Below are 16,521 nucleotides of genomic sequence, written 5' to 3' on the forward strand. Positions count from 1 at the left end.
GGGACCATGTGGGAGTGTCTGTGGTCAGCTCCTGGTCAGGGAAGTCCAGGTGGACAGCCCCCAGGGGGTGTTGGGGTGCAGTGGGATTCTGGTATAGCTGGGCTCAGGGGGTTCAGAGTCAGGTCATGGGGCTCCTGGGGTGCCTCCTTCCTGTGGAGAGGAGGCGGGCCGGCTGGGCGGACAGGTCAGACTGCATAGCCGAACCCACACTCACCACCGCCCGGCATAAAACCCCACTTCATGGAGGCTTGCAGCTCGCCTGTGCTCCCCAAGGGCCATCACCACTGCCCCCAGCCAGGCCCAGACCATGAGGCCCCCTGCTGTGGTGCTGCTGCTGCTGCTGCTCAGACTGGGTGAGTGCAGTTCCCTGAGGGACCTCCCTGCCCAGAGGCCACCATCGAGCCAGCCCCAAGCATCCAGCTGCAACCTGGCCTCCTTGCCCCTCCCAGCGATGGTGCCTGAGGCTGGAAGGTTCCAGATGACTGGGGGAGTTGGGGAAGGGGGGGAACTGAATGGGGAAGGCAGACTTGGAGGGGGCTGGGGTGCAAGCCTGGGAGCCCCACTTCAGCAGTGATGTCATTGCTGTCTGCCTCCTTCCTGGAACTCACGTGCTCCCTCATCCTAGCCCCTCAGCACACACGCACCCCCCAAAAAACTTTCAGACCATGGCTTTCCCCAGCATATCTTCCAGCCACTTGGACCTGTCAGTCGGGCAGGGGGAGGGTAGCCAGGCTGGGGCTGCCTGCTGTCCCTGGAAGCTCCAGAAGGCTGATAGAGGGACCTTGGCAGAGAGCTGGGCAGAGGTGTGGGCTGCAGGTATCCACCCCACCCCCCGAGAGAAATGGATGGGGGACTGGGAAAGGCCTCCGTGATCTCGCCCAGTCCTAGGCTGGGGTCAGCAGGTGCCAGGCCACTCCCTGCAGGGCGTGCCCCTTCAGCTAGGGAAACCTTCCTGCATTCCTGGGCCAGCCCAGGGCAGCCTCCACATTTCCCTGTCCTCGTTTCACCTCCGGGTTGTGGCCAGGCCCCAGGCTTCCTCGTTCTCGCTGGTGGGAGGGTGGCAGGGTGGCACCTCCACAGAAGGGCCCCTGGCATGCCTGGGCCTGGAGTGGGCCTGGCCTGGCCTCTCTGCCCCTGGTCCAGGGATAATAGGGTTCTTTGAGGCAGCCAGACTCCAGCGGGGTGTGTATCGGGGAATGACTCCTGCGGGGCTGAGTAATCGAGGTCCCTGCCAAACAGGCCATGGGCCAAGCCCAGACTGGGACGCCACCCTCATCCCCAGCCCACTGCTGGCCCAGACCCTGCCTGGCACCTCCCGGTCCAGCCAGCCAGCTCTATCTCAGCCAGCTGGAGGAGCATCAGCACTCTGGGCTCAAGAGTGACAGGCCTGGCGCACTGGCTGTCCCATCTGGCCCCCCAAAGGACATTCCCCGTTCTCAGTACCCAGCTCCTCCCAGCCCTCCGCCCTCCCCCGCCCCCAGTGAATCCTGGCCTGGCCCATGATTGTTCCTTCTCCCCCGTGCTCAGGCTGGTGACACCACCGCTCTGTCCTCGGGGGTGAGATGAGGCCTGCAGCTCTGGGAGGAGGTGGGCAGAGCCCAGGGGAGGGACCAGAGGAAGCCAAGCTTCCCAGGTGGGCAGTGCAAGCAAGGAAACCTTCCCAGAGGAAGTGAAGGCCAGCCGTGTGCGGCAACTAGGACTTGGGGGAAAACCTAAGAGAGGGGAGATCAGATGGGGAGAAGTCGCCTCAGTGCTGGAAGCCATGGGCTCAAAGCGTAGGGACAATGTGATAGGATCTATCCCCTCAGGTAGAACAGCCAAGAGGACCTGGCAAGCCCCCAGAAAAGCAAAAGGCCCTAAGTGTGCTACAGTCCACCACGACAGAATGTGGGTGAATTCGGGCAGCTTTTGTAAGCATGCTTCTCTGGGCAGAGGTGTGGGATGTGAGCAAAGGGGTCTGTCTCCATTTCCAGTTCCCCCAGAATAACCCTCACTCTCACTCCTCTGCCGGCCCCCTGGACTGCCCCACCATAGGTACCAGGGGCCTCTGAGGGCCCCAAGACAGAGCATGTGGAGGCCTGAGGGAGAGGCGGCTGTGGGGCACCTCACAGGCTGTGGTCACCCATGATGACTTCCGGACCTGAAAGGGCTGGTGTGGTCCCGGGTCAGGATGGGAGGCAGCCTGGAAGGAGAGCTTGGAGCCATTTCTGAGCAGCAGAACCATGACACTCCCACACCCCGCTTCAGACAAAACCCACCGCTACCATTGAGGCCACGTGGAGCCCCTCCGACTCTCAGGAACTTCAGAGTCCAGTATAGAACTGTCTCAGAGCCTTTCTGTGGCTGTCGGCCTTTACAGGGACTTCCTGCTCTGCCTTTCTCCCAGGGAGCAGCTGGTGGTCGAATGGCTGAACTGGTTCTACCAGTCAAGTGCTTCAACCTCTGTACCACCAGGGCTTCTCGAGAAAGCCCCCAGATCTTCAAAATACAGAAGCAGCCCCTCCTCTCCACCAGGGACACCTCTTTAACCCCAGCTCTGAGCCGTCTTGACACTCATTCCCTGGCCCAGGCAGATGGGACTGGCTGTAGTGTAGGAAAGACCCTCTGGGGAGGAGGGGGTCATCACCCACCCCAGCAGGGTCCCTCAGAACCCGGGTGGTGAGAAATTCACCCAACTTTATTGATAAGCTCTGACCACCGGCTTGGCCTGGGGGCTAAACTGGCCTCTCCAGCGTCCCTCTGAGACTGGGAGAGAGGGGTCCAGCAGTTGGAGAGGCTGGTCAGGGGAGGGCAGACTCTGGCTTTTTCAACAATGCTGATCACCTTTTTATCATTTCCAGGGATTCGAGGGACCAAGGCATCAAGAGGTACAAACAAGCAACTCCCGGGGTCAGGGGGTTGGAGCTGGCAGGCCTGGGGACTCCAAGACGCTGGGGGACAAGGCACAAAGGGACCTGACTTTTGAAGCCAAAGGGGAAGTACTTATCCCCCCATACCATCATGTATGTGCAGTCCCACACACACACACCTGTGTAATGGGCACTCACACAAGTGTGCTCACATGCACGCATGCATTCATATACAAGTCCACCTGTGCACATGCACATGTACACATGCAAGTGTTTGCTCACATGTTCAAAAACATGAGCTCACATACACATGCATTCACATATATGCATATTCATGCAAGTGTGCACTCAGCATATGCACGCACATACATACGCATTCGCATAAACACCCACATGTACATTCATATTCATGCACATACATCCACGTGCGAACTGTACATACACGCACTAGTATGTGCATCTGCACACGTGTACCCATGTCCACACGGACTCATTCAGATGTCCACATGCACACACGTGCACTAGCACCCACACGCTTGCACACATGCATTCACATGCACACATACACTGACATATTCACACACCTGCACACATGGGGCTGGACAACCATGACCTCAAAATCATTTCAATTGTGACTGAGATGAACTGAGCCCCCAAAACGGGTGGGGGAAAGTCCTAGCACCTAGGGCACTCCCGGGGGTTGGGAGCGGGCGGGGGCACCAGGACGAGTCCCAGGGTCATAGGGTCTGAAGCCACAGGAAGGCGCTCAGTCATCGCGGGAACAGGAGGGGGCTCAGTCGCAACAGGGATGTCCCCTCCGTACGCATACCATGCCTCGTCTGGGGTCCCCACACCAGACTGAGGCCCCGTATCGTGCCAAGTAGGACAGGACCTGTGCCACCATTTCAGGCCCAGGTCAGCCTGTACCCCGGGTTCCCGCAGAGCGGCTGCCGGAAGGGCCCCAGAGCAGCCGCTAAGCCCTGGCCCGCTCGTTTCTCCCCAGCCTGCGGCCGGCCCCGAATGCTGAACCGGATGGTGGGCGGGGAGGACGCGAAGGAACGCGAGTGGCCGTGGCAAGTCAGCATTCAGCGCAACGGGAGCCACTTCTGCGGGGGCAGCCTCATCACGGCGCGCTGGGTGCTGACCGCAGCACACTGCTTCTCCAAGTGAGTCCGCGCGCGCCCGTCCCGGGCTCAGCACCGCGGACAGCGCCCGCTCGCCGGTCCGCTCGCGTCCTGCAGGGCCAGACCTTGCTCCGGCCAGGTGCGGGCGTCCACTCCCCCCCACTGCAGGTCCCCTCTGGCACTGTCACCTAGCCAGTTGTCTGAGGATGCCAGCCACCCCCCTACCCCTACCCCACCCCTACCCCTCACAGAGAGGCTCCTTTCACGCTCCACCCTCTTCATCAGCTCCCCTCCCATCTTTGCAATTCAGGACCCCGCCCTTCCTGGCCGCGACTTTGGTTACCTGGGAGGTGGGTGACTGGACACAATGTTCCCCCGCCCTTCTCCTCCCTCTCCATCCAAACTCCGCTGTGAGGTCGCCCAGCTCGGACCCCGGGCTCCCCAGGCATCTCACTCTCCTCCCAGCACAGCTGAGCGGCGATTTGAGCACCCCTCCCCGCAAGCCCACCCCCGCATCGGAAGTTGGGAAATTCAAATGCAGCGACTGCAGGTCGCCCGCTGACAGAGCACATAGACAGAACTGCACCTGCCTCCCTCCGCAGTCCCCGCTTCCCGTTACACTCCCTCCCGTGGGCTCGGCTGGAGAGGGTACCTGAAGCATTTAGCTCAAGTCAAATTCCCTTCAGCCCTCCCCGCACATCTGTCAGGTGGGAACAGCCCTCATTTGACGGACAAGTAAACTGAGTCACAGTCAACTGGCTAGGTGACTTGCCTGAAGTTCGCCCACCTGGCCAGGGCTGGGGATGAAGGCTAGGCGCGCCACCACTGTAGGAAGTAGACACTTCTAGCCAGTGGGGGGGCGGGGGGTGAGCCCTCCCCCTCCCCTTCCTCACTGGACCTCCACAAAACCCCGCCCCGCCTTACCAATGCTCCCTCCTCTCTTTCCCAGCACCTCGGACATGTCCCTGTACCGGGTCCTGCTGGGGGCGCGTCAGTTGGTGACCCCGGGGCCACACGCCGTGTATGCCCGGGTGAAGCGAGTGGAGAGCAATCCCCTGTATCAGGGCATGGCCTCCAGCGCCGACGTGGCCTTGGTGGAACTGGAGACGCCCGTGGTGTTCACCGACTACATCCTCCCGGTCTGCGTGCCGGACCCTTCGGTCGTTTTCAAGGCGGGCATGAACTGCTCGGTCACTGGCTGGGGCAGCCCCAGCGAGCAAGGTAATTAGTGGGAAGGGGTGCCTAGAGAAGACGCTGGGCGGCTTGGGGGCCGCTCTGAGCACCGATCCTTTTCTGCCGATAAGGGTGCACACGACTCTATTCTGGGATGGGAGAAGGGGTCCTGAGGAGGAGGAGGGAAGGAAGGACTCAGAAGGCGCTCGCTCATTTCATTCCGCAAAGCCCGGGTCATTTGGAGAAGCATTGGAATCCAGCAGGAAGTGGGGAGGGCAGGGCTGGGCTGCCTCCTGAACATCGGTCTCCCACTCCCACCCCCAGACCGCCTGCCCAACCCTCGGATCCTGCAGAAGCTGGCTGTGCCCATCATTGACACCCCCAGATGTAACCTGCTCTACAGCAAAGACACCGACTGGGACCTCCAGCCCCAGACCATCAAAGCAGACATGCTGTGCGCCGGTTTCGCCGAGGGCAAGAAGGATGCGTGCAAGGTAGGCGGGGCCAGCGGAGGGAGGTGCCGATTCCGGCTTCTGGGACTGTCTGGAAATGGGGTTTTAAAAGCCATCCCCTGGGTCACTCCCAAAAGCAGGGGTCAGGGGTGGGGCCGCTAGGAGAGTCACGGCAGGTCATTAGAGGACAGTAGAGAGACAAGCACCTCAGATCAGAAAAGAAAGGGCTGGGGGGCTGGGGTGGGGCAGGAAGGGGGCAAGGATGGGAGAACTGAGAGGGGGAAGGGCGGAGCAAAGAGAAGAAAGACAGGGTCCAGAATGAAGCACAGGTGGGTGTGTGTGCTTGCTGCGTGCATGTATATGTGCATGTGTTGATGCACACGTGTATGCTGTGTGCAAGTGTCTGTGCGTGTGTACTGTTTCATGTGTTTATGTGCATGGATGCTGTATGTGCACATGTGTGCGCACATGTATGTGTGCATGCGTTCTGGATATACATGCACCTGTGCAGGGGTGCAGATACATGCACCTGCAGAAGCTAGCTCTCAGTCCACGCCCTGACGGCGGCCTCTGCTTTTCCTCACCCAGGGGGACTCAGGGGGCCCTTTGGTGTGCCTCGTGAACCAGTCCTGGCTGCAGGCTGGCGTGATCAGTTGGGGCGAGGGCTGTGCCCGCCGGAACCGCCCAGGCGTATACATCCGGGTCACTGCCCACTATGACTGGATCCACCGGATCATCCCCGAGCTGCAATTCCAGCCTGCGGACACTAGAGGGGACCAGAGGCGAGGTCCACGGGTCCAGGTGCCACCCGGGCGGAACCTGGCGCCCCTGCTGGGCGCCCACGCCTTGCACCTGGTGCTGGCGGCCCTGCTCTCAGTGTTGTGAGCCCGCCCGAGCCCAGGTGCCGCCGTGTACAGATGTAAATAAGTCCCCCACTCCCCACGCCCAGTGTTTTTATTTATGGCCCCTCCAATAAACGCCCAGCGTCAGGCTGCTGCCGTGCGGCTCCTGGCGGGAAAGACAAGCTGACTTTGAGTTTCTGGTAGCTGGGGTAGGGCAAAGCACCCTCGCTACCCCCCTCCCCCCGCCCACACACACACCCACACGGCAGAGGGAGGAGCTTCCAAGTGGGAAGGGGAACAGGAGTCACCTGGGACAGGAGTAGCAGCCCGCTCCCAGGAGGCCCCTCCCCCGACGCGAAATTCCAGCCGAGCAGTCCCTGCCCCCACTGCTGCCTGGAGTTTCCGGAGGACTGCTGGGATGGGTGCCAAGGGAGGGCACCAGGCGGGAGTGTAGCCCCCTCTTCCCAGGAGCTGTCTCTCAGCAGCCTGGTAGGTTCCGTCTGGATCAAACCCTTGCCCTCTGCACACCTCTGACACGGTACACTGGGCCCTCCCAAGGCAGGGTATATTTATTACATGTGGTCACACGCACACCCGTACACAAGTGCTCATGATGCCACACACATGCACACATGTGTGCATACATATGCATGCAGTCATCACAGCCATGCAGGTACTCACATGTGTACACCAACATGCACGTACCCATGTACAAGCAACTATGATGACACATGCCTGTAACCACAGGCACTCATGAACACATACATGCACACGCATGCACGTGCACAGAGGCACAAGTGTCACCCCCCCTAGTGCCAGGGGAGCCAACGCTATTTGAGAGGGTATTAATTGGTCACCATTCAGCAGGCACCTGCAGTGGCCCTGGCCCAGGGGAGCTCTCCTCCCATGTGTCTGCCTCCAGGTAGGAGGGACAGGGGTCTGGCTTGAAGCATACACATTGGGTGGTCACCTCCCAAGTGGCCAAGCAGTGGCCACTCTGGCAGTTTGCGAAGCTTCTTGAGACGGGTAGGCAGACCTCCAGGGACAAGCTGGGGGCAGGGTTGCTCTTGCCCAGGGCCTGTGCTCGAGAGGATGCTGAACTCAGGGTATTTGTATAGATGGGGGTGCCAGCTGCCTGCTGGTGATGGGAGGACCAGGGCCGGCTCACGTGTGCGCAGCACCATCCATCTCAGGTTTTGGGGTGTGGTGGTCCGCCACCCTCCTCCCCCTCCAGGGGAGGCATAGGCTGATGAGCCTGACACATCCCCATAGCATGGGACTGCACATGTCCAACTTCTGTAGCCTGGGGTGACTTGGTCTGTGTGAGGCAGTGACCAACATGGGCATATGCCATTCACAAATGCTGACCTGTCACTAGGGCTGAGCGGCCCCTTAGCCCACACCAAGCATGGGGGCGGGATGGGGACGGGAGCAGGTGTGTCCTGGAGGATAGTCTCAGGGTTGGGAGCACTCTGAGGTGGCACCAGGCCTCCTCTATACAGCATAACACCCCAGGCAGGGGTTGTGGTGCCAACTCAGGGTGGGAGGAAACAGAGGGAGGTCTGCAGAAACCGACTGTGGATCAGCCCTTTGAAGGTGGCTCCCTCTTGGGGTTCCTGGAACCACCTGCAGTTCAAGTGGTAGCTGGTAGGCAGGTGGGGGCAGGGATTCAAAGTTCAGTCATCCAGACAGTGCCTTCTGTCACAGACAAGACACCGGCAGCTGGGAGGGACACAAGGGCGTGGTGGGTTCTGGACCTTTCCAGCATGAGCTCGGCAGGGTCCCATGAGGCCCTCACCCAGACCTCCCTCCACTTCCCTCCGGCCTCTCCCTGCCCAAGGGGCCCAGCAGATGTGTGTTGGGTGGGTGGGTGAATAGGCTGGCCAGCCTGTGTGGCTCAGGGTCTCCATGCAGACCCCCTCCTGGGAAACCCCTGGGTCTGCGAATGGCCTCAGAGCTGTTCCGATGCCAACCTCCCATGTGGAATCCGGGTTTCCCACCCCTATGCCAATCCAACCCATGCCCCCAGCCAGGCTAGGCCCCCTGGCAGTGCTTAGCAGCCAGCAAGGGGAACCCACTTAGCTGCTCAGACACAGGGACAGGCCAAAAGAGAAGCCTGCCAAAGAAGCTGTGTGTCCCGGGGTGTGTGATGCTGACCAGCAGGTGGACAAGGCAGCTGGGACAAACTGGACACCAACAGAGGCCCAAGGACAGACGGAAGGATGGACGGCGAGCACCGTCAACTTGCCAAGCATACTCCTAGGGGCGGGGCCGGGGATGGGAGCAGGGGTGTGCAGTGCAGTGCAGGGCAGCTGCCGGGCCCGGTCCCTAGACAATGGGCTCTGGAGGTGGTATGAGCACCGCCACCTGCCAGCTGATATGCTCGTTCATAAATACACACTTTTATTTGCTGATTTCAGGGGAAACTGAGACGTTACACTGTAAGCTGATAAAATATGGATACCTACAAAAGTATAAAAGTATAAATATCCCCTTGGAGTCAATTTTAGTGGGTTAAGTCTTAATGTCTTTAAATTAAAAAAACAAACCACAAGCCTATCTACGAGGTCAGGGTTCCGAGCCGGGCGCCCTGGCTCCGTGCGGAGCCTCCATGCGGACGACGGCCCGGAGGCGACGAGCGAGCAGGTCCTTGGCAAAGGAGAAGGGGCTCCGGAAGCGTTTCTCACTAGAGGGGGAGGTGGCTGAGGACGGGATGCCCATGACAGCTGGGACTCTGGCGAGAGAACTGCATAGTTAGACAAGGAAACGGGCACAAGGCGGAGAGAGGCTGACGCGTGCGACGTGTGTAAACACCCAGAAAGTTCCGCGAAGCCGGTCCACCCTCTCCCGCCCGGTTCCATCGCAGGCACACGCCGCCCGCCCCACTGGGGGACAGGCACCGGGTTCTCCGGCCTGGGGACCAGAGCCAGGCGCCACTCAAGGCAAGGGCAGGCTGCTGTCAGGTGCCCCCGCAAGGCAGACAGAGGGGCAGGTGGCTGGCGACCCCAGAACCAGGCAGGCGGTGTCCCGTGGTGGACGGGCCACCGGCGACGTCCCGTGGGGACCCCCTGTGCGTGGGGGCCGCTGTGTAGCACCAAGAACATTGTCCTTTAATGGTCTTCGGGGTTGAGGAGTCACTCCCAGTGGTCGGCGGCATCCGGCAGGTCCCGGGCAGCACTGACATCTGCTCTGCAGTCTGGTCTCGCCTCTCGCACCCTCAGCCCCGATCTTTAGGGGAAACCGTCACAGCCAGGCCCCTGGCACGGTGCTCAGAGGCCCAGGGTCCGGGGGGGCAGAGGGCAGCCTACTCTGGGCTCAGTGCCTCACATCCGAGAGCCCCGCTCCTGCAGAATCTGAAAGAGATGGGGCAGACGGCGATGGTGACGTGGGTGGAGAGCCTGGGTGTCTGCCGGAGGACAGTGGGCTCACCCCCCAGCTCCAGCCTCTCCTAAGGCACCTGGCCAGCCAGGACCCAATGGGTGTGAGTGAGGGCAGTGAGGCTGCAGCTTGCTCCCCTGGCCTCCAGCTTGGGGAGCCTGGCGCCCCATGTCTCCTGGCATTTCCGATGTGAAGCAGGGCACACCCAACAGCCGGGGGGGGGTTAGCAGGACCCCAAGGGAGACTCTGTGGCTGGCTCAAGAGCCTAAGATACTGCCCTTGCACACTTACACACACACACACACACACATACACACACACACACACACCCGCCAACACCAGCCTCCAGCTGAGACATGGATCCCACAGTCTGTCGCCATGACAGCCACCACATGATGGCTCCTCAGGCGACTGGCCCCCAAAGGCTTCCCCCACAAGAGAGCCGCGACTGGAGTGCTCCGTGGCAGCCCCCACCTGCCTGGGACCCACCTTGGCCTTCTCGCTGGGCTCGCTGGCCGTGCCGTAGGGAGCGTTGTGCAGCTCCTTGGAGACGACGCACAGGAACTCGGCCTGGTCCTCGTTCCCATAGTTGTAAGAGGAGCCGATGCTGACCAGCTGGGGGCAACGACAGCACCAGTGACTCCTGGGGCCGCTGACTAGCACACAGCGGTCACATAGGCCGGATGTCCGCAGGGGTCTCAGGGGGGACCCAGGAACCCGGCTCTGGTCCTTCCCTCACACTCGCCCACATGCCACCCATCTCCTCCACACACGCAATCAGTCCCGTGTCTGAGCACATAACCGCCCGTGACCACAATCCCATGTCATCTCACACACTCGACCAGTCAGTCCCATGTTCCCCATGTCACCCGCACATGACCAGTCTGTCATCACATGTGACCAGTCTCATGTCACCTCCCCACATGCAACAATCCTATGTTGCCCCTCACACGACCACAATGCCATGTCATCTTTCACACAACCACAAGCCTACATCACGCATATACCCAAACACACAATATGCATACACATGATACCAACATACACACACACAACCCAATCCTTTGCTGTCTCTCTCGCAATAATCTAGTGTCTTTTCTCACACACGTGACCACATTCCCATGTGTCTCTCACACAAATAGTATCATCTCTCGTGTACAGGTGACCAAAACCCTAGGACACATACACATATCATACACATACGTACCCACAATCCTTTGCCATCTCCTGCCCACATGCACACACGACCACAACCCCCAGCCTGCTCTCCCTGGTTTCCTCAGTGGGCCCAGGGTCTGGGTCAGCTGGAGAGCACTGACTGTGCACACTCACTCAGATCAGCCGAGCAGCTCAAGAGCCACTCACTCGCACACAAATCCAAATTTACCCCCCGACACACACACCCAACTCCAACACACACTGCCACACACTGCAGGGACTAGGGGCGGGGGGCATGGGCTCCGTGCCAGCTATGCAGGGTCAGGGTCGAGACATCCTGCCCACCAGACACCCCAATGTGCCACCCTGAGCGCCAGGCTACCAAGGAAACCCCTGAGAGGAAGGACCGACCACTGGCAGCAGCTGCCGGGCCCTCGGGGCTCGCTGACCTCCCTCAGGGATGTGGCCACCGGAGGGGGCCTACAGAGCAGGGGGCCTGACCGACGGGATCAGGAGCTGTCCCCCCAGGCTGGGCCACCCGCTCACCTGCTCAAACTTCCAGCCATCGGACATGGTGGACACCATCTGCGTCAGCTCCTCCTCCTGGCACTGGAGCACCCGGTACACGTGCTTCACGGGGGCCTGCACAGCGGGCAGTCAGTGGGCGGCCCGGCTGGTCCCCACCCAGGCCCTGACACCCTTCTCTGGGGCCCCATCCTGCCCAGCACTCTGCCAGCCCCTGGCCAGGCCCCATCCCGTCTGTCAGGCTCTACTCATGTCCCTAACGCTCACTGCCCTGCCTGCTCCCCTCCCGGCCCCTCCTGTGGCTGCGGGTGAGGGCGAGGGCCACAGAGCCTGCAGGAAGGAATGTGGGTCTGCTCTCACAGCAGACTGGAGGCCGAAGGGCTCCCAACTGCAGGTCATGTCCTTCCAGGCGAGTGATGTGCCTGCGTCTGTGCCCACTGGCATGGCCAGGGGCTGTGGACAGCAGTCCCCAACCCTCCCCACCTGGCCCCAGCCATCACTGCAAGAGCCAGGCCGTTAGCCTCTCTCTGTAAAGGGGTCTAGGTATCCATCAGCTGAGATAGTTTGTGCCTTGAGGGGCAGGGGTAGCCAGGGATCGAGGGTAGCTGCGGGCTGTGGGGCCTGGCAGGGGTCACAGACTCACCTGCGTGGTCTTGCTGTCTCGCTCTCGGATCTTCTCCTTGACCAGCTTGATGAGTGAGGTGATGTTGTAAAACTCGGCCTCCTCCAGCACCCCTGAAGGCCAGGAAGGAGGTCATCAGCAAACCCAGGCCACCTCGGTGCCTCTGCTTCCAGAGCCCCCCACCTTCCTGGAGGGAGGGAGAAGGATCCAGGAGGCCCGGGCGCACTGCCTCTCATACCCGCAGCGGCACCCACCTTCCTCAGCAAGGTCCTTGTTGGTCACCAGCTTGCCATGCCGCAGGTAGTTGAGGACAGGCCCGAAGTAGGTGGGGTCTCTGTCTATCAGGTAGGCCCCGGTCTCGTCCTGCAGAGGACAGGGTCCCCGAGTGAGACAGGGAGCCAGGCCTGGGCCCCTAGGGTAAGGCCCCCACGGTGTCTGCTTGGAGCGATGACCCTGCTGGGTGTCAACCTGGGGCATCGGGGTCCCATGAGAATCCAGGGCGGACACCTCCCTTGTTTTGAACCCTTTCAGGGCAGGTGCATCTTGAAGTCAGCTCAGAGGCAAGGGGTCATCCGGACAGTGTAGTATTAAGCACTCTCCTTGGCTGGCTGGTCAGCTCAGCTCCCAGGACCCAGCCTCAGGGCTGATGTGGGAGCAGGTAGCCCTTGGCTACAAGGCTAGCCCCATGCCACCCATAGTGCCTGGGCCAAGCCCAAGTGGCCAGCTGGTAGGGGGATGTGTGTGTAGTCACAAGTCGCCCCAGAGACTCCAGACAGAAACCAGCACTCCCCACTGAGGGGCCAGGTGACAACGTGGGAAGGAGACAGGTGACCTAGGGAGGCAGGTGACCCAAACTAAGGGACATCAGGTCTCCTAGGGGAAAGCACAGCAGCTGCCCAAATACAGTGCTCTGCCCTTTCCATCACCCTGTTGGTGTTGAGAGCAGCAGGGGAGTCAGGAGCAGGGCGGGCGGGGGGGGGGGCTCTCTTCCCCCAACCCAACACACAGGCCAGCAGCACTCCAGTGTGCCTGAGAGGCTGATGGTGACTGAGGAATGTGTTTAAATACAGATATGAACAACAGGGGGACTTCGGGGAGGGAAGAAGCTACCCTCTCCCTAAACACGCACACACAAACAGCAACACCCCTCTGTCCAAGTGCATGCCAACTGCCGACGATCCTGCAGGACTGCGACCTGGCCCTGGGGGATGACCTCGTCTCCCTCCCAAGGTACAAGGCTGGGGTGCTTCCACCCAACAAACACAGCTATGGCCTCCAATCCACAGAAGCTCAGTTTTCTGAAACCTCAAACTGCTGCCCTGGTGGCACCATAGGCTAAGCATCTGGTGGCTGGCAGCCCATGGTCAAGGTGTGGCAGTCGCCCCCTGTCCCACAAGGCCATGACAACAGCTGTCGACTCAGTCTGCTTGCTTACTCCTCGGAGCCCTAGTGGCACAGTGGCTGGAGTGCTCAGCCGCTACCCCAAAGGCCGGTAGTTCAAACCCACCAGCTGCTCCAGGGTAGAAAAACAAGACCGTCAGCTCCCATAAAGACTGTCTGTAGGGCAGTCCTACTGTCTTCTGGGGTCGCACTGAGCCAACATCAACTCCGAGGCAGTGGGTTGGGTTTGGCGTTAGAAGTTGCTCCCATGTCAAGTGGTCCTGGCAGAGGGCTGCGTGGGGTCTGCGCTGGGCGCATGCCTGGAGCCCGTACGATGCCCACATGCAGCCAGTGGTTTGCTCCAGCCTCGCTGGATCTGAGGACGGGAACTCTTACCTGGCCTCCCTCCAACTCAGTGCATCTCCCCTCCTCCCCCCATGAGGGCTGTCCCATCACTCTCACTTCAGCAGGAGGGGTCAGAGGGGTGAGAAGGACACAAGGCTGCAGACAGTGGTGAGGGATATGGGCGGCTCGCTGGGCGGGTGGCGGAAGTCCCAGGAGGAAGTGGAAGTCTTCACGTGGCTGTCTAGAAAGATTCCTTCAGGGACGTGGTGGCCTTGTGCGTAGACTCGAGTGTTGGGGTGGCATGAGGGAGCCACTAAGTCAGTGTGACTCTGAGCCAATGTGACAGACACAGGACTGGCAACCTCAAGGTGAGGGGCAAGAGGTCCTGATTCTTGACCTGGGCCACGCTCACCACACTGCCAACCACCTGTCAACTTCTGGGAAAAACATGTGCTGCGCGCCTGCACACACACACACACACACACACACACACACACACACACACACACACACGGGCTATCTGTGGCCACCAGCCAACTAAGCCTGAACTTGAGAGCACATTCCAGAAGCTTCTGTAGCACCCTGAGCAACCGACTCCACCAGATTCCTCCTTCCTCTTCAGACACCCCCACCCCCACCCTGCCCCAATCCCAAGCCGAAATGCTGCTGGCCCAGGTGAGCACCAAGCACTGACACCCCGAACAGGTCCCAGGATGAGGTTCCCTGCCTGGCACCCTCTCATTACCCCTGCCAGTGAGGTCTGGGTTCGGAGACTTCACAGGTGAATCAGCATCCTGTTTGTCATCTGCCGTGTAATTAATGGTGTCCCGGCCCTCTGACACCCCCCTTCACCTCCACCCTCCTCCGCAGATCTCCGGCGACAGTCCTTCAGATCTCCGGCGACAGTCCTTCATCGGAAGCACAGAAAAGTAACTGGGGCTCCCCGAGTCCTGATGGGCACTAGCAGACCCTTGCACAGCCCCAATCGGGGCTCAAGGCACCCCACACACTCACCACCTGCTGCGGGAGGCAGGGGCGACCTGCTCTCCTCCCCACTTGGAAGCCCGTGGCACCAGGCAGAGGATGGTGAAAAAAGGCCAATGCTGGCACAGGTGGATCCTGATAGATTAATTACCTTCCCCAAAGGATTCCAATTCCAGGAAAGGTTTTTTTTGTTTTGTTTTGTTTTTTCCCAGAGTAGTCTTGAGAGAGAGCAAGATAAAAGGCTGAGCTGTGCAGACGCAGCTAATCTGCTTCTGGATCGATTGTTCCAGGCTGAACACAAGCCGCTGCCTCTCCACAGCCCCGTGGCCAGGAGCCATCTGAAAGCTCACTTGGTGCCCAAACCGGGAAGGCAGCCAGGGAGCGACCACTTCAGGCCATGGTTTAAAACAAAAAGCCAGCCCTTAACGCCAGGTACACCCACACTGGGAACAGGGAGGGAGGCACTTCGAACAAAAGTCTGTTTCTCTCTGGGGATGGCTGTCACTTTCTGAGAGACTAAGCCCTAAGAGTGAGGAGCAGTGGAAACAGCTGGGGTGTGGAGGGGGAGCTGGGAGCTCCCCCTTCTCCCCAGTCACAGGGAGTTCTCATTGCCCCGCCCGCCCGAGACTTGTGGAAAGGGTCGGTGCCTGGCTCCAGACCCCAGTGAGGGGAGCTGGCCAGGCACTGGGCCAAGTGCTGGGGAGTGGGCTCCGGCGGGCACCGTGAAGTCGGTGGAGCAGAAGGCTGGGGGAGCTAAGGCGATTCTCCCACCGGGCCCTCACGATGCCAGACCAGGCTCTCACGGAGCCACTGGTTCTTAAAACAAGGTAACGATCGGGACGGTTCCCACGACAAGTCTGGCGGCAGCAGACGCTTTTAGTTTGCTGCAAAGCTCGGAAGTGCCAGCCTCTTGCGAGGGCCGCAGGGAAACCCCAGCTCCTCCGAGAGCCGATGTCCCCTCCTCAGCCCCCGACGCGGCGAGCTCCATTGACCGGGCTGGCACCCCTGCACCGACACTCCACATGCGAGTCACCAGGGAAGAAGAGCCACCTTGTGCGACCCTCCACCCACATCAAGGCGGGAAGAATGCAAGTACTCCCGGCCGTCTCCACCGTCGAAAGGCCCGGGGAGGGGGAGGTGGCAGGCTGCCGCACACCCGGGGCAAAGGACGGAAGAGCAAGTGGACCCAGAGCGGGGTGCAGGGCGAGCGAGGGGGCGCGCCGGCCACAGCAGCTCGGGGCGCCGTCTGCGCCGTCCGGGCCCAGGCGGCGGGGGTCGAGGCGCGCTGGAGCCGGGGGCCGCGGGTTTGGCCCGCGCGGGCCTCACCTTGTCCGAGTCCAGGTCGGGGTCCGCCTGGCACAGGCGGTACAGGAAGGACTTGGGGTCCCGGCACAGCGTCTGCCGAGTAGTAAGGAAGTAGGTGCCGCCGACGTTGAGCCGAACCCACTTGGACACGGCACCGGGGCGCTGGGCCGGAACGCCGAGCCCCGCGCTGCAGCGGCGGCACAGGCCACCCCCCAGCGCCGCCCCGAGGCCAGCCGGGCCCGGCGGCAGCAGCGCGCAGTGATTCTCCGCCATGATCCCGACAGGCCCCGCCACAGCGCCCGCGGCCGGAAGCGTCCGTCCTTTAATAGGGTCCTCGGGCCCGGCCCGGCCCGCCCACGGGTCCGCCCTCGAAACGCGCCCGCC

General features: G+C 61.0%; 2 protein-coding genes across 2 annotated transcripts; one reads left to right on the top strand and one right to left on the bottom strand.

Moving 5' to 3' along the window:
- Window positions 1–307: 307 nt before the first annotated feature.
- Window positions 308–6,483, top strand: LOC142422847 (serine protease 27-like). The gene is made up of 5 exons (XM_075528079.1): window positions 308–353; window positions 3,853–4,015; window positions 4,923–5,194; window positions 5,471–5,640; window positions 6,187–6,483. Exons 1-5 carry the CDS (start codon window positions 308–310, stop codon window positions 6,481–6,483), a joined length of 948 nt encoding a protein of 315 aa, XP_075384194.1.
- Window positions 6,484–8,944: 2,461 nt separating this feature from the next.
- KCTD5 (potassium channel tetramerization domain containing 5) lies at window positions 8,945–16,454 on the bottom strand. The gene is made up of 6 exons (XM_075564419.1): window positions 16,159–16,454; window positions 12,378–12,486; window positions 12,145–12,236; window positions 11,523–11,618; window positions 10,308–10,433; window positions 8,945–9,793 (listed from the first exon to the last, which is right to left on the bottom strand). Exons 1-6 carry the CDS (start codon window positions 16,408–16,410, stop codon window positions 9,764–9,766), a joined length of 705 nt encoding a protein of 234 aa, XP_075420534.1. The 5' UTR covers window positions 16,411–16,454; the 3' UTR covers window positions 8,945–9,763.
- Between the last annotated feature and the right edge of the window lie 67 nt (window positions 16,455–16,521).

Source organism: Tenrec ecaudatus, chromosome 12, assembly GCF_050624435.1.
Source record: "Tenrec ecaudatus isolate mTenEca1 chromosome 12, mTenEca1.hap1, whole genome shotgun sequence".
In the NCBI taxonomy this organism is placed as follows: domain Eukaryota; kingdom Metazoa; phylum Chordata; class Mammalia; order Afrosoricida; family Tenrecidae; genus Tenrec; species Tenrec ecaudatus.

Bases quoted from the DNA above. Each gene is read 5' to 3' on its own strand.
- LOC142422847 (XM_075528079.1), top strand. From the start codon at position 308: ATGAGGCCCCCTGCTGTGGTGCTGCTGCTGCTGCTGCTCAGACTGG. The intron at 5,195-5,470 runs GTAATTAGTGGG...TCCCACCCCCAG, and splicing joins GGGCAGCCCCAGCGAGCAAG to ACCGCCTGCCCAACCCTCGG. The intron at 5,641-6,186 runs GTAGGCGGGGCC...TTCCTCACCCAG, and splicing joins GCAAGAAGGATGCGTGCAAG to GGGGACTCAGGGGGCCCTTT.
- KCTD5 (XM_075564419.1), bottom strand. From the start codon at position 16,410: ATGGCGGAGAATCACTGCGCGCTGCTGCCGCCGGGCCCGGCTGGCCTC. The intron at 11,619-12,144 runs GTGAGTCTGTGA...CCCGCTGTGCAG, and splicing joins GAGACAGCAAGACCACGCAG to GCCCCCGTGAAGCACGTGTA. The intron at 9,794-10,307 runs GTGGGTCCCAGG...CATCTCTTTCAG, and splicing joins AGCCCAGCGAGAAGGCCAAG to ATTCTGCAGGAGCGGGGCTC.